The sequence below is a fragment of the Gracilinanus agilis genome, chromosome 3 (genome assembly GCF_016433145.1).
Source record: "Gracilinanus agilis isolate LMUSP501 chromosome 3, AgileGrace, whole genome shotgun sequence".
Taxonomy (NCBI): domain Eukaryota; kingdom Metazoa; phylum Chordata; class Mammalia; order Didelphimorphia; family Didelphidae; genus Gracilinanus; species Gracilinanus agilis.
Genome location: NC_058132.1, coordinates 389,262,495 through 389,277,902, shown reverse-complemented (window position 1 = coordinate 389,277,902; position 15,408 = coordinate 389,262,495). Strand labels below are relative to the sequence as shown.

Genomic DNA, 15,408 nt, shown 5'->3' with positions numbered 1-15,408 from the left:
AAAAGAGATTTACTACCTCCTGGAATCCAAATGGAGATGCCTATGGAGACCACATGGAGAATACATGCTGAACCAGGAGCCTAAGAGAGCAAATGGATGTGCAAAATTTTGAACTTTGGGGTTTTTAAAATTCATTTGTCTGGTTTTAAAATTCATTTGTCTCGCTAAAATTCATCTGTTTTGTTTAAATGCATTTGTTTTATGTATTTATATATTTTGTTGTGAAAGAAGGGGACTACCCCCTGAATATTTTTGTAAAAGAAGTTCCAAGTATTTGATTTCCTTATATTATAAAAATTGTTACCATCTCCCCTTGTATTGATGTATATACCCTTTATTTTATTGTAATTATAAATTTATTTATGTTTGTTATGATCCATTGGGGAGATTGGTCTCCCAAAGGATCACAGAGGGGGAATGTGTCATTTAAAATTGCTAGGGCTCCCTGCTACAACTTCCCCCAACACCTCCCACTTCCTTTGTGGGAGGTGTTGGAGAAAGTATAAGAGAGAGGATTTGGGTGCCTTTTGGTTCTCAAGCCCGGAGGCTGGCTGAAGTTCTCTATCCTGAACCCTACAGAGCTCTTGGCTAGTAGCTCTCTCTTGGCACCTTTTTTCCCTTCTATCTACTTCCTAGTTTTCCCTAGACCTTCCCTTTTCTAATTTAAATAAAACCTAACTATTCTAAACCCTACATTGCTCTCTGATCTCTTATTTGAGCCCCGAAGGGCTCTGGTCAATTTCTCCCTGCCAGGACTGGGGACTGCTTACCTTCCTTTCCCTTCCTCAACTTTCCTCTCTCCTTTCTCCCATCCATCCTTCCTCCTACCTTCCTCCCTTCACTCCCTCACAATGGTGAAAAGCAAGTAGAAGAAGGTGAGAGGAATGTTGGATTAGAATATGAAAGAAACAAGTTGTTAAGGGATTTTAATCAGAGTGTGGAGCTTTTTAAGTAAAGTCTGTTGGGAGTGTGGTGAAGAGAGGGGGCATAACTGTGTGGGAAGCCGTTCTATGTATTAAAACCTTTGGAGAAATAGGATCAAATTTAGGGCCTGTTATCTGGATTCCCTACGTGACCAATCCAGGCTGAGGCAGTCTTTGTGTTTGGTCCTGGTCACCTGAGCCCCAAAAAGGCTCTGGTACCAGCAGGTAGGTTAATCCAAAATCAACTTGATCCCTCCAAGAAGGCTATTAGGAGTCATTTAGAGAAACAGAGTCTGTAACAGATATTTTATCTGGATCCCATTACAAAATCATCGACAAGTAAAACTGTGTGTATGATTTTTCTGCACTGCATGTCAGGACAGACAGAATGGGCCATCTAAGATAAAAATCTGAGGCTCCTCTTTTGACTCAGTCTTTGATCCCCACCTTTCTTAGAATTCTTATTGGAGAGCTTTGAAGTGGCAGACCAGCATCTACTGAGTTAATGATTCCTTTCCTAACAAATGTTAATTAGATAAGAGTGCATATTCAGATTAGAACTGGCTCCTTTAGGATTTGACTGGTGAGCATCTCCCTGGGATATTTCCTCTCCCGGAATTATCCCCTCCTGAATTGGGGTTTGAAATTTGACTATTTGTCTTTGCATCTGTATTCTTTAGACTTCAATGGATTATGCTTGATTATTGCCCCTTACCAACTGTGACTTCTTTTTTTGAAATGAGTATATAATAAACTTCGAGGCCTGCAGAATTCGGGACAGCATGGACTAACCACTAGTCTAGTTGTTCTCATTTTCTTTCTCCTGCTTTAACCATCCTATGTCACCACGCCGCTCAGGACCCCAAAAAATCATATAGAGGCATGGCTCCCTATATAACTGACTTTGTCAAGTTTCACATATGTAAGTATATGAGGTGTAGCAGACAAAATAGAGAATTCTGTTCTGCTTTGAAGGGAAAAAGAGTGAATGTTTTGAGACTACTAAATTTAAGCAATTAATTATCTCATTTCCCCACCACCAAGAAGGAGGGGCAAGCCCTTATGGCCCTTAGTATTCTCAGAGAAAGAAAGAAATTGTAATAAGTAGGGATACAATATTTTCAATCAGATTTATTATAGATTAAGAAGAGTCTGTAAGGAAAAAGTGTAAAGAATATATAGAATTGGCATTTACTGTATGGAGAAGATAAAGAGAAAAATTTATCTATAAACTTATAGGGCTTTAAGAAGTCACTGGAGTAGGCAAAGTAAGCAAGACAAAAAGCTTGTTTGGGTAATGGACTTCAGGATAATGAAATTGGACCACTGAGAAGGTGAAATTCTCTGAGCTTTAATGGGTAAGATTTGCCATTTAAGATAAAAGGCTTTTGGGATCTCAACTGATATTATTGTGAGCTTGGAATTCAAATATAACTGTCTGATGATCAATCCACCATTCAAGAGAAGAACTACAAGGCATTAAGGGAACACGTGAAAAGTACTTATAAGGAAGTCGAAAGGATGGCCTTAGCCTGAGGATGAAGGTGGGGTAAGGCCCAGTGGATTCTGATGATTTCCGAATAAAACAGTCATGGCATGAGCCTTTAATAGCTTTGGCCTGCACATGAAGTCAGACATTTTTAAGCCACTCACTCTGTGTCCTCTTAAGGTAAGGACCTAATGAAACCAGTGAGGACAGTTATAATCTTTTCCCTACCTTTTACTTTTCATGACAAATTCCTATAACCAACACAGAATGAAAATTGTGAAATGAAAGTTTCTATTTCCCAAACAACCGAGTAGATTGGTAGTTGAAGGTTAGAGACTCTATCAAGTGCTAATTTTAACTAAGTGAGGTTTTTAATGATCTGTTCTTAAGGTCCTGTAGAAAGTTATAAAAGAAAACCTCCACTTTTAATTGAGCATGATTAGAGCTTGAATCTTAGGCTCAGGATCATGGCCCAGGACTTTCTGCATCTCTTACAGAACCTGGGATAGAGAAATTTATCTGCAAAAGTGTTGTTACTTAGGTTCATAAATATTGTTGAAAGTCTGCCTTGCAAAATATTTTTAGCAGGAATACCTCAAGAATCTCTGCAAACAACTTGGAGCAGAGGAAGCAAGTTTCCTGAGAAGACCCATCCCTGACTGTCAGAAGTTTGTTGGCTATGGGAATGTTATCCAAGTGCAAGGAAGTCTAATGTTTAAAGAATGTTATTATTATTGTAGAGAGGGAAATTGAGGCAAGTGAGAATAACATATCTCTGAAATAAGAAAAGTGGGGCTTGTGTGAAATAGAACTAAGTGTATTCTTGGAGTGGGTTTATACCCCAATATTTTCTGGACCCCAGTTAAAAGTTAGTATTTCCCCTTAAAATAAAATTGCCCTCCCTTATCCAATAAAACATCCAATCTGTTCATTTTTATATTTAAAAAAAAACCCTTATGTGGCTTATCTAGTCTGGAAGCAGGCTTAAGTCTGGAAACAAGTCCAGGAAGAATGATTGATAACAAAGGCAAGGACAGTAATACAACTCCATAACTTTCTTGAAGATATCACTTGCATATCTCCTTGAGCCCTATCTCATGGTTACTCATACTTATGGGTAGAGTCTGATAATTGGAATCTGATAGGATGAGAGAATGAAAGTTACAACTTCAATCCTGAAATTGCAAGGGAGGAGGGAGATGGGGGAAGGTTTTCATGATTGGAAAATCCTATAAATTAGTCTTTTGAATTCAAATGCATCCTCATTCTCTGCACATCCAAAGCCATGAATGTCCCTTTAAGAAGAAGGTGCCAATAAAGTCTGTCTTATACTTTGATCTCTGATTCTGAGATTATGTTACATTTAAATGGCTGTGGGGTTTCATTGTTCATGATCCCCTGTTCCACACAGAAGGAAGCAACACTTGTGAATATGAGACCTGGAAACAGTCTCCACAGACATTGCATCTCCTGCTTCCTCAGCAACCACGACTACTGAAAATCTTGGAAAAAAGTTTATGATATTATAAACTTAGAGCTAGAAGGGGCCCTGAAGGCAATCGAATCCAATACCTCCATTTTGCAGATGACAAAAATGAGGCACAGAGAGGGTGCGACTTGCGCAAAGTCACACAGTAATAAGTGTCTGAGATGAGGTTTGAATCCAAGTACTCTTCATTTCATATTCAAGGCCCTCTCCACTCTTGACATCAATATCCTTGGCACTGTCAAATGGGCTAAAAATCAGAAGGATTTTTAAAAACGCAAATTATATTAAGCTTAAGGGATCCACATACAACACAACAATATCAGTTATGTGTTCCATATTACATCCAAACTTATGTGTTCCAAATTACATAGCAACTAAACAGATAAATGAAAAGTTAATTGAATTGAAATATCACTAAAATGGCAATGCAATCCTGAGAGGAGAAATTAATGTCCTTTCTCAGTTTTGGACAAATCTAACAAAGATTTTTAAAAAAGGAAAACATATAGGTAAATAAGCTGTTATAGAATTTATTTTTAACATATACTTTTCTGAGGAATGGCTACTATATATGTATTTCTCAGTACAATATGACACTTTTACAAAAATAAACAGCATATTCAAAGATCAGAAAATTGTACATAAGTACATAAAAACAAATAAAAAAGCATTTATAGGAAAGTACATTAAAAACCATAACCAATTAATGAAATATTAACAAACCTATAACTAAATGAATATTTACTATTTTACTATTAAATGAGCGAGTCAAAGAATAAAATGCAGAAATTACAACTATGAGAAAGACAATGAGAATGAGACAATATTCTTTCTTTTTCTTAGTTTTGCAGCCTCATATTTCCTTTCTTTAAAAAGAAAATCCTTACTTTCCATTTTAGAATCAATACTGTTATTGGTTTTTAATGAAGAAGAGTGGTAAGGGCTAAGGTAAGAACATGAATCATGTAACCATGGTAAAAAATTTTTTTAATTAAAAAAATGAAGAGAAGAGGAAACAAACAAAAAAAATAAAGTCTACTGTGTCAACCACATTCTCATTCTTCCTGCTTCAGTGGGCAGTCCTCTTTGCCACAACCTTTAATTGTGGAAACAGAAGGTGACTAGTTGGAACATCTGATTGTGTGTTATTCTTTAATAAAGATCTAGGATATAGGTCCATCCCTGAACATGCTTCTAAGTTTGTACTACTTCAGCAGATCAGAGATGCTCCTCTGTTCACTTTCATTACATATTATCATGTGTTTTATTTTGGCATGGTTGGGGGAAGATTTCATGGAAATGGTGTCTTCTGAATTGTGAATTAAGATAGACTGAGTAGCATAGTTCTATAAGTAGCAAATGAAGATCATGTTAAAAGACATATATAAAACATAATTTTAGTCTTTGGAATATTTTTCTTAGGAACAAAAAGAAGACAAAACATTCTTATAGATAACAGGAAATATTTTGGCAGCTTTAAAATGTTTGTCATTAATATGTTTATAACTTAAAAGGGAAATTTTTCAGTTTCCTTCTGACAAAAACCTGTGTTGGCAGCCTCTGGGTCAGGGAGATGAGGGGGAAGGGAAGATAAAGGCAAATTTTATTTAAAGGTTACATTATTTTAAACTGTAAATGTTACATTGTATTGCTTCCTCAAAGTACACTAATATGCAATTATTTTCCCATCACTTTTTTTTTAATAGACCCTTACCTTCTGTCTACTGGTTCCAAGACAGAAGAGTGGTAAGAGTAGGCAATGGGCGTCAAGTAACTTGCCCAGGGTCATACAGCTGGGAAGTGTCTGAGGCCAGATTTGAACCTAGGACCCTCCCGTCTCTCTCAGTCCACTGAGCTACCCTGTTGCCCCCTCCCATCACTTTTAAAATTTTCACACATATCTTTGACATGTGAAGTACTGTATTCTAAGAGGAAAGCTCAAAAATTGTGTTGTTTTTTGCATTTGAGGAGTTAAAAATCATTTAGTCCATTCCCTTATATTAGGCAAGCACACCCTTAACTTGGATCACCTTTAATGATTTAAGAAGATCCAAGAGAATTTGGATGCCTGCCCAGCACCTTATCCTACTTTCCACCAGGAGGATTTCTTCTCCTTAATTCCAAACCCTTGCTGATTACAAATAATGGAAACCCAAGTAATTACTCTATTTCAATAGACATTCTGATTTAACATAATTGGAGATTAGTTTATGGAAGCATTTTTCCCCTGAAGGGCAGCTTTTTAAGTATAATAAATTGAACAGAACTATAGCCACAATAGTTTTTAAATACCAAGCTTTATTTGCAAGCACAAAAAATAGTCTTTTTTTGTTTCAGGACTTTCATCTTAGTGCTATATTAGCAAGAACAGTTTTTTTTCCCTAGACTATAGATTTCAGTGGCTGTCCCCAAGGGTGAGTTTGTCAAACAGGTATTCTCCAATTCCACTCTCCGGAGCGCCCAGCCTCCTTAGGTTGGTGATATATTCTCCTAGACACTTGATAATTGTCACCTGCTCATCTAGATATTCCCGCTCCAGGAAGTCACAAAGCTGATGAAAGAAAAGCAATAAATCACATGAAAGACGTGCATCATCATCAGTGCAGTATAGTGTCAGGGAGTATTTTTATTAGGACACAGAAAAACAGGAAAGCAATGAAATAATAGCTTTAGAAGAGAACTTCCCAAGTAGATTTAATCCCAATATACTTTGCTTCTCTCATCAACTTCTCTGATGGTAAATGAAGGCAAATATGTTGCTTTAGAAATATGAGTATTGGCCTCTTGCTTCGCCCAAGATGACAAAATCAATTCCATGTTTGACCACTGATCATCTGTCTATGACCTGGGAGTTTCCTTTGTACCAAGTAACTGTGTTAGCCAGCTTCATTTATTCAAGGAAATCAAGATTCTTCTGGAATGAAGGCTTAGGGCATTATACATTTACATATCCATGAGTAATAAACTGACTAATTTGTCTTTTACAGTGATTCTTTTGAAGAAATATTTCAAAGGTAAGGGCTATTTGCTTCATACAGATGCATTGTAGATTGAATGTGAAAATGCAAAGCAGAGAAATCTATACTCACATGTGGGTCACTTTTTTCCATTGCCAGATTGTGCAGATTTAGTAGGGCTTGGTTTATTTTTTTTTCCATCTTCATGACTATTTCTAGGACTTCTAAGCTATTTCTCCATTCGTCGCGCTCTGGTTTCTATTCAAATTCAGAGAACATTCTGAGAATCATGAACTATTCTGTTTTTCACTATGACCTATTTTACACCAGTTTGGGGTTGGTCTAGAGGACTCAGTTTTATGTCTAAATCTAAAAGTACTATTATGCCAATAAAGATATTTTGGGGTATATAGTCATTTGATGTGTGCAGCCATATTGTTTTTCTTTTTAGAATAGGAAAGATAGAATCTGGGTAAAGTAGAGTGACTATGCTAAAATTATGTAAAATTAGTAGAATTTTGCAGGATTAAAAATTAATTAGCCTGAAGATTAGGATTATTTGCAAGGGTCCGTATGGTCCTCAAAGAAGTCATACTTTTTCTTACTCTATAATATCCCATAAGGTTTGCCTCTCACCTTGATGTCTTGTAGTATAATATGGCCTCCTCTCTTATTTAGGTATGTCAGGAACTTTTGAGCTTGTTCCAGCTTCCCATCAGATTGATTCTTTGAAAATTCTTTGAAGTGGTTTAAGGCCACATCATCCCTGTCAAAGAAGTAGGCCTGGCATACAGAGACAAAAGGCAAGATAAATAGGGTTGTTCACATAAGTTGGACAGTCAACATGTATTTATTAAGTACCAATTCTATTCCAGGCACTGGACAAAAGACAGTCCTTGCCCTTGAGGAACTCACAGCTTAATGGGGTAGACAAGAAAATTAATATGTGCAAACAAGCTATGTACTGGATAAATAAATAATTAACAGAAGGATATCTCTAGAATCCAAAGGTTGAGCAAAGCTTCCTGCAGAACATCCTGTGTTCCCCTGCTTTGTGGATTAATTTTTGTTGAGGACCTTTTCTTTGCCCCAGAGATCTTTCTTTAGGCTGAATTCTCTCCCCTTCCTCCTGTTAGAGTTTCCAGTAGTGACTTCCTTTACCACAGAGATCCAAATTTTCCCTCTCCTGGGGCCTCCTGCCATTTTCTTTGGATGAGGAGAGAAAAATGAAAGAGAAGACTCTTCCTTAGTTAACTCCAAGGTTGCTCTTCTCTGATGAAATAAATTTGGTTAATATTTTTTCCCTTTGTGGGAGATAGAAGGAAGTACTTTTAATTTCTATTTATTTCATTTTGTTAGTTGTAACCAGCATAAGTTACTAAAATTCAAAAGAATATCACTGCCTTTTAAAAATGTTAGAAAGGCTAAAATTGCAAATGACCTGAGGTTTTCGATGAATGTTAAGGTCAACTGCACTACACTTGGAAAGGTTTCTTAAGCTATGTTGGCTTCAAGAAAAAGAAGAGGATTTGGATATAGCTAATTATTGCTTTTGTGGATTGAGAGCCAGGCCTAGAGACGAAAGGTCCTAGGTTCAAAACCCGGGCTCAGACACTTCACAGCTGGGTGACCCTGAGTGACTGTGTGACCCGTTGCCTACTGGTCGTGGCCCTATGCTCCTTGAATGGAGTCCCAGGATAAAAATAAAAAATAAATAAAATTATTGCTTTAGGGGAAGGAATAATGACAGAAGAGAAAATGAAATTGTTAAACCCTCTTAGTTTCTATTTTCTCCATCAAGAATAACTTCCAGACTGAGGAAGTTAGCATATTTGCAAACTAAGAGAAATAAACAAGCACTTCTCTTCTCTTCTGCTTTTACAAGATGCAACAACAGGTTTTCAATATAATGGAGTCCTATTGTGGTATAAGAAATGATGAAAAAGTGACTTCATAAAGATAAAAAAGGCTTCTATGAATCACTGCAAAATTAATGAGCAGAAATAGATATAGTATAACAATGTTATAGGAAAAAATAGCATTAAAGACTTTTGTGAACCAGAAAAGAATAAAACAAATAGAATAAGAACAATTTATATAATGACAATAACACTCTAAGACCAACAACTTTGAAAGCTATAGGAACTATGGTCAATGCAATGATAATTCATGATTCAAGAAGACCACTGAAGAAACATACCATCCATTACATTAGAGATAATGAATTTAGAATGTGGAAGGAAACACCTAGACACACATATTTATGTCATGGAGAAATTTGGTCTGCTTTATTATTACATATTTGTTTTAAGAAATTTTCTTTTTCTTTTTTTCCTCCAGTGGGAAGCAGGTTTTGAGTTAGAGGGAGAGGAAATAGATTTATGTTGTTTGTTTTTAAAATAGAGACAGAGTGCTACAGATGTGAAACGCAGGATTTCATTATTATGAGTTTTGCTTAACAGCTTTACTTTGTTAGGGGAGACCTCTCAGAAAGTGAGAATAATCTACAAATGTACATAATGTGAAAAAAAAAACCCATCATTAATACTGAACCATAGTACAGGGAAGCCAATCAGTAGGACCAAAATGAGTCTGAGGCATGTGTAGTTTAGAAAGCTCTGGAAACAGAGGTAGCTAGAGCAGAGGACTCTTCTGGGAAAGACCCATAGTATCAAGAGTTTCAGGGTGGGGACTTTGGAAGCCCTATAGAGTGGCAGCATAGAGCAGGCAGGAACTAGGAGAGTCCAAGTTTAGAAAGAGTCATGTGAGGAAGAAGGGATGGATCCTGATTTCATTACCCAATTGTTGATAAAGAATTTTGATCACTCTCCAAAAACAGTTCAACATATCTGAAGTACTCTCTCTTTAGTGGGGGTTAAATGAAGATGTGCATACTGTATTGTCGTTCTCTGAATAAAATAGCCATTTCTCTTTAAAAAAAATAGAGAGGGACTTTTGACAACTCACACTCAGGAACTCTGAGATCTCTAATCTGCAACACTGGAGAAGGTCCCAAGGATCTAATACTCTAAACCTGAAAAGTCCAGAGAGAGTCTAATCTTTTGGAGGTGAAGGTCAATTCAAAATCTGGAGGAAGACTAATCAGTACCAACAACTTAACTGAATAGCATAGTAGGGGGCAGAGCCTGTGCCTGGGTAAGCTCAAAACCCCAATTCAGGTACTAAAGTCAGAGAGATGACTAAACCATAGTGGTATATGCACTGGATCGCTGCAGCACCCACCGGGGGCAGTAGTGCCCACTTTGGGAATCACTGATCTATGCCTTATTTTTATCATATTTATTTCCAATTCTCCCAGCAGTTTTTGTCAAATAGTGAGTTCTTATCCAAAAAGCTAGGATCTTTGGGTTTATCAAACACTAGTTTGCTGAGGTCATTTACTCCTACTCTGTTCCATTGATCCACCCTTCTATTTTTCAGTAAGTACCAGATTGTTTTGATGATCACTGCTTTTTAGTACAGTTTAAGATCTGGTACCACTAGGCCACCATTCTTCACATTTTTTTTATTAGTTCCCTTGATATTCTTGATCTTTTGTTCTTCCGGATTAATTTTGTCATCATTGTTTCCGGTTGTAAAAATAGTTTTTTGGTAGTTTGATTTGGTAGTATGACACTAAATAAGTAAATTAATTTAAGTGGAATTGTCATTTTTATTATATTACCTCAGCTTATCCATGAGCAATTAATTTTTTCCATCTATTTAGATCTAACTTTATTTGTGTGACAAGTGTTTTGTAATTGTGATCATATAATTTCTATGTTCGATTTGGCAACAAAGATTTTCCAGTATTTTATGTTGTCTAGAGTGATTTTAAATGTAATTTCTCTTTCTAATTCTTGCTGCTGGACTTTGTTGGAAATATATAGAAATGCTGGTGATTTATGTGGGTTTATCTTATGTTCTGCAACTCTGCTAAAGTTTTTAATTATTTCAATTAGTTTTTTAGTTAAATTCTCTGGGATTTTCTAAGTATCATCATATCTTCAAAGAGTGATAATTTCCCTTAGCCTGCTTTAATTCCTTCAATTTTTTCCCTTCTCTTATTGCTGAAGCTAACATTTCTAGTACAATATTAAAAGATAGCAATGATAATGGGCATCTTCTTTGGGAAGGCTTCTAACTTATCCCCATTGCAGATGACTCTTGCTACTGGTTTTAGGTAGATGCTACTTATTATTTTGAGGAAAGACCCTTCAATTCCTAAGCTTTTCAGTATTTTTAATAGGAATGGGTACTGTATTCTCTCTAAGGCTTTTCCTGCTCCTATTGAAATAATCATGTGATTTATATTAGTTTGGTTAATGATATGTTCAATTATGCTAATAATTTTCCTGATGTTAAAACAACTTTACATTTCTGGAATAAAACCCACCTGGCCACAGTGAATAATCCTTGTGATATACTGTTGCAGTCTCTTTGCTAGAATTTCATTTAAGATTTTTGTATCAATATTCATTAAGGAAATTGGTCTGTCATTTTCTTTTTTGTGTTTTTGGTCTTCCTGGCTTAGGTATCAACACCATATTTATGTCATAAAAAGAATTTGGTAGGACACCTTCTTTGTTTGTTTTGCCAAATATTTTATATAATATTGTGATAAATATTCTTTAAATATTTGATAGAATTCACTTGTGAATCCATCTGGCCCAGGGGATTTTTTTTTTGCGTGTGTGTGAGGATTTTATTGATGGGTATTTAAATTTCTTTTTCTGAGATGGGGTTATTTAAGTATACTATTTCCTCTTTTGTTGACTTAAGTAATTTATTTTTGTAAATATTAATTAATTTCACCTAGATTGTAAAATTTATTGTCACATAATTGGGCAAAATAGCTCCTAATAATTGCTTTAATTTACTCCTCATTGGAGGTGAATTCGTCTTTTTCATTTTTGATACTGGTAATTTGATTCTCTGCTTTACTTTTTTAATCAAATTAACCAATGTTTTATCTATTTTATTTATTTATTTTTCTGCCACAGAACCTACTCCTAGTCTTATTTATTAGCTCAATAATTCTTTTACTTTCAATTTTTATTCATTTCTCCTTTGATTTTTAGGATTTTCAATTTAGTCTTCAATTGGAGATTTAAAATTTCTTCGTTTTTAGTTTTTTTCCCTTAGGTTTTTAGTTGCATGCCCAATTAATTGACCTGCTTTTCCTCTATTTTAGTGATATAACATTCAGAGATATAAATTTCCCCCTAAGTACTACTTTGGCTGTATCTCCTAAATTTTGATATGCTACTGCCTCATTATCATTCTCTTTAATGAAATCAGTGATTGTTTCTATGATTTGTTCTTTGATCTACTCATTTTGAAGAATTAGATTATTTAGTTTCCTATTAATTTTTTATTTGCCTTTCCATAAACCCTTATTGATTATAATTTTATTGCATTATAACATGAAAAAATTGTAGTTATTATTTCTGCTTTTCTGCATTTGGTTTTCAAGTTTTTCTGCCCTAGTACATGGTCAATTTGGGGGTATGTACAATATGCTGCTGAAAAGAAGACATATTCCTTTCTATTTCCATTCAGTTTCCTCCACATAACTATTAAATCTGACTTTTATAAAATTTCATTCACTTCCTTAACTTCTTTCTTTTTTTTTTTTTGGTTAGATTTATCTAGTTCTGATAGGGGAAGGTAGAGGTCCCCCATTAGGAAGACATGAGTTCAAATCTAATCTAAGTTGCCAGATATGTGACCCTTGGCAAATAATTTCACAACTGTTTCCTTGTATATAAAATAATAATAATAGCACTTAGCCTATTTCCTGTCACATAGTAGGTACTATATACATGTTAGCTATTATTTTTCCTATGCCATGCTGATTCTAATATATATAAATATACATATACATATGCATTTATATACATGTACGTGTATACTACTATTATGCATGTATACACATATACGTGTATATACATATACATAAAAATATAAATAGATGTGCATATCTGTATGTGTATAAACACATTCAGGGATGCACTGGTATGTACTTAATAAATGAATCTCCAAAGAAAATACTCATGACACATCTTATGTTAAATATGCATTATTAATATTTTCTCTATCACTTTTGTAAGTAAAGGTAATCAAACAAATACAATTCATATTAACAGTGTTTGCCAATTCTTAAGGCATAAATGCTCATGCTGAAAATTTTACAATTAGTTCTCATGATCTGGTATGAGGTGGCTTATGTGCAAGTTAGAGTATATGTATGGGTATGCAATGATATCTATGTGTATTCATACATAATGCCCACACACATGCATGCTGTGTTGATAGAAAACAATCCCATCCAAGAAAGGATCCTTTGTTATCTCTCTTAGCCTGAGTCCAGGAATGGAGGACCATAAGAAAATTTTTTTAAGCATCTTATACTGAGAAAATGGACAGGAAGATTGATTGTCTCAGATTTAGGAGCACATTAAAAAAAAGAAACAGCATAATTGAAAGAAATCTTTTTTCTATTAAAATTTAATAAAACTTGTTAGAATTTTTAAAATAAAAAGGATTTTAAAAAAAATCTACTGAAATTGGGTTCATTGATATACAACAAAAGAAGCTATAAAGTGCTCTGAAAGCCTTAAGCTTTTCTGTGACACCACCAGGATTTGACCCTTTCTTTGTGTAAGGTACAGGTCTCACCCTTGTTGGTTATGTAGAAATCTGCATAGGTTTATCTAAATGTAGCTCACAGGAAGTCTTTGATAGATAGCCCAGGAATTTTGACCTCCCCTCTCCAATAGAGACTATGTTCTTGCCTGGAGGGAAGCACAAAAAGGGGACACAAGATTTCCCATGCAATTCTCTTCAGAAAAGGGGTACTACACTGGGATTATATCAGTCTCCCTCAAAAGTCTAAAATTATGATTAAAAAAAAGATTCAAGCAGCTTTCATGGTCACTAAACCTAAACGTGGTAGGGGATATCTCAAACTCTTATCAGAAGGTTTGACACACCAAATACTTACACAAAAGGCCATCACAAATAGTGAATAGCAAGTAAATCAAATTTTCCTAAAAGATATCCAGCAAAAATCAGAGACATTATGTTAATTAGCTTCTACTAGAAAATATACATTGTGAATGAGTTTTCTCACTGAAAGTGAGATTGCTCAGTTCATTGAGGGGAGAGCCCACAACCTACCCTAAGGGAAATTCCTTAAAGTTTTTAAGGGATGCAAGCTGAGAAACAAAGAATGTGTCTGCTACTTCCCAAAATATTTTCTTTCTCTCTAGAATTGTTCCTGAAGACAGTCTGGAGTCATTTATGTCCTCAAGGAAGAAAAAAGAGTTATCTTTTCCTTAGCTCTTGAATCAATTCTGTTCCTCTTGTAGGAGTGCAATACTAAGGCATCATTCTCTCTATCCATTACCTAATAAGTCCTTGTTTAGCACAATGTGATATATAATTGATACTAAATAAATATTTATTGACTGGATAAAATTTTGACTCCCCCTACAAAGGTAAAACATTTTTAAATGAGCATCTTTACTTAATGCTCTAACATGGAGAAATGGGAGGAAAATACTCTATTCCTTCCAAGACATGATATAGTTAAATTTTTTACATCTAGGATATTTATCATTAACAATTGAGTTTCAAACAGAGCACAATTTGCTAAATATTTATGAAAAAAGAGGTAGAAATAAAGGATGAATCAGATATAAGTTTACCTACATACATGAGTTGCATATATTTTGTAAAATTTGTACATGACCATCAGCTGCTTAGCAAGCCTTTCAATTGTGGATATTCAATATATATATTTGTTGGTTTTCTGAAAGGTTAAAATATTAAACTTTAAACCTCTCCCAACTTTAAAGGAATCAAAAGATCCAAGTTCTTACCCCTGAAAGGTATACATAGTTGGCATATAGCTCCATGTTCACTAGGTCATTGATGGCAACTTCACAGTCCGTGTGGAAGTTCTGGAGCACCTGGGACCCCATTTCAACACGATTATAGTTTAGATATCACAGATCAGGATTACTGCTGAGGGATATTCAGTCCTATTCCAGCTCTACCACCACTCTAATGCAACTGTTATTCATCTCAGTCAAGGCCAGTATGGAAGTATGACTGACAGTCACTCTCCACCAATAGGATTGTTCTTCACCATCCACATGACCAATCAGAATGGGGAAGGATGTCTTAGAATACATTTTCCTGATTGCCATGACTACCCTGAAAGGGATGGGAAAGACTGTTTTTCCATCTATGAAAAAAGTACATATATTTTTAAAATTTATTTTAAAATATATTTTAAAAATTTTTCCATGTTTCCATGATTCATATTCTTTCCCTCCCCTCTTCCTTCCCCCTGACCCCAGATCTGACAAGTAATTCCACTGGGTTATACAAATGTTATTACTTGATACCTATTCCCATATTACTCATTTTTGCTCTAGAGCAATCTTTTAAAACCTAAACCCCAAATCACATACCCATATATACATGTGAAAAGTGATGTCATATGTTTTGCTTTTGCATTTCTATTCCCATAGTTCCTTC

General features: G+C 35.1%; 1 protein-coding gene across 1 annotated transcript; it reads right to left on the bottom strand.

Annotated features, from left to right (window-relative positions):
• Positions 1–6,296: 6,296 nt before the first annotated feature.
• FTHL17 (ferritin heavy chain like 17) lies at positions 6,297–14,846 on the bottom strand. Its single transcript, XM_044666832.1, has 4 exons — positions 14,745–14,846; positions 7,495–7,641; positions 6,991–7,116; positions 6,297–6,452 (listed from the first exon to the last, which is right to left on the bottom strand). Exons 1-4 carry the CDS (start codon positions 14,844–14,846, stop codon positions 6,297–6,299), a joined length of 531 nt encoding a protein of 176 aa, XP_044522767.1.
• Positions 14,847–15,408: the final 562 nt, after the last annotated feature.

Excerpts from the sequence above, each read along its gene's own strand:
- FTHL17 (XM_044666832.1), bottom strand. The coding sequence starts at position 14,846 with ATGGGGTCCCAGGTGCTCCAGAACTTCCACACGGACTGTGAAGTTGCC. Across the intron at positions 7,642-14,744 it reads ACTATGTATACCTTTCAGGG|GCCTACTTCTTTGACAGGGA; the intron begins GTAAGAACTTGG and ends TCTGTATGCCAG. Across the intron at positions 7,117-7,494 it reads TTATACTACAAGACATCAAG|AAACCAGAGCGCGACGAATG; the intron begins GTGAGAGGCAAA and ends GAATTTGAATAG.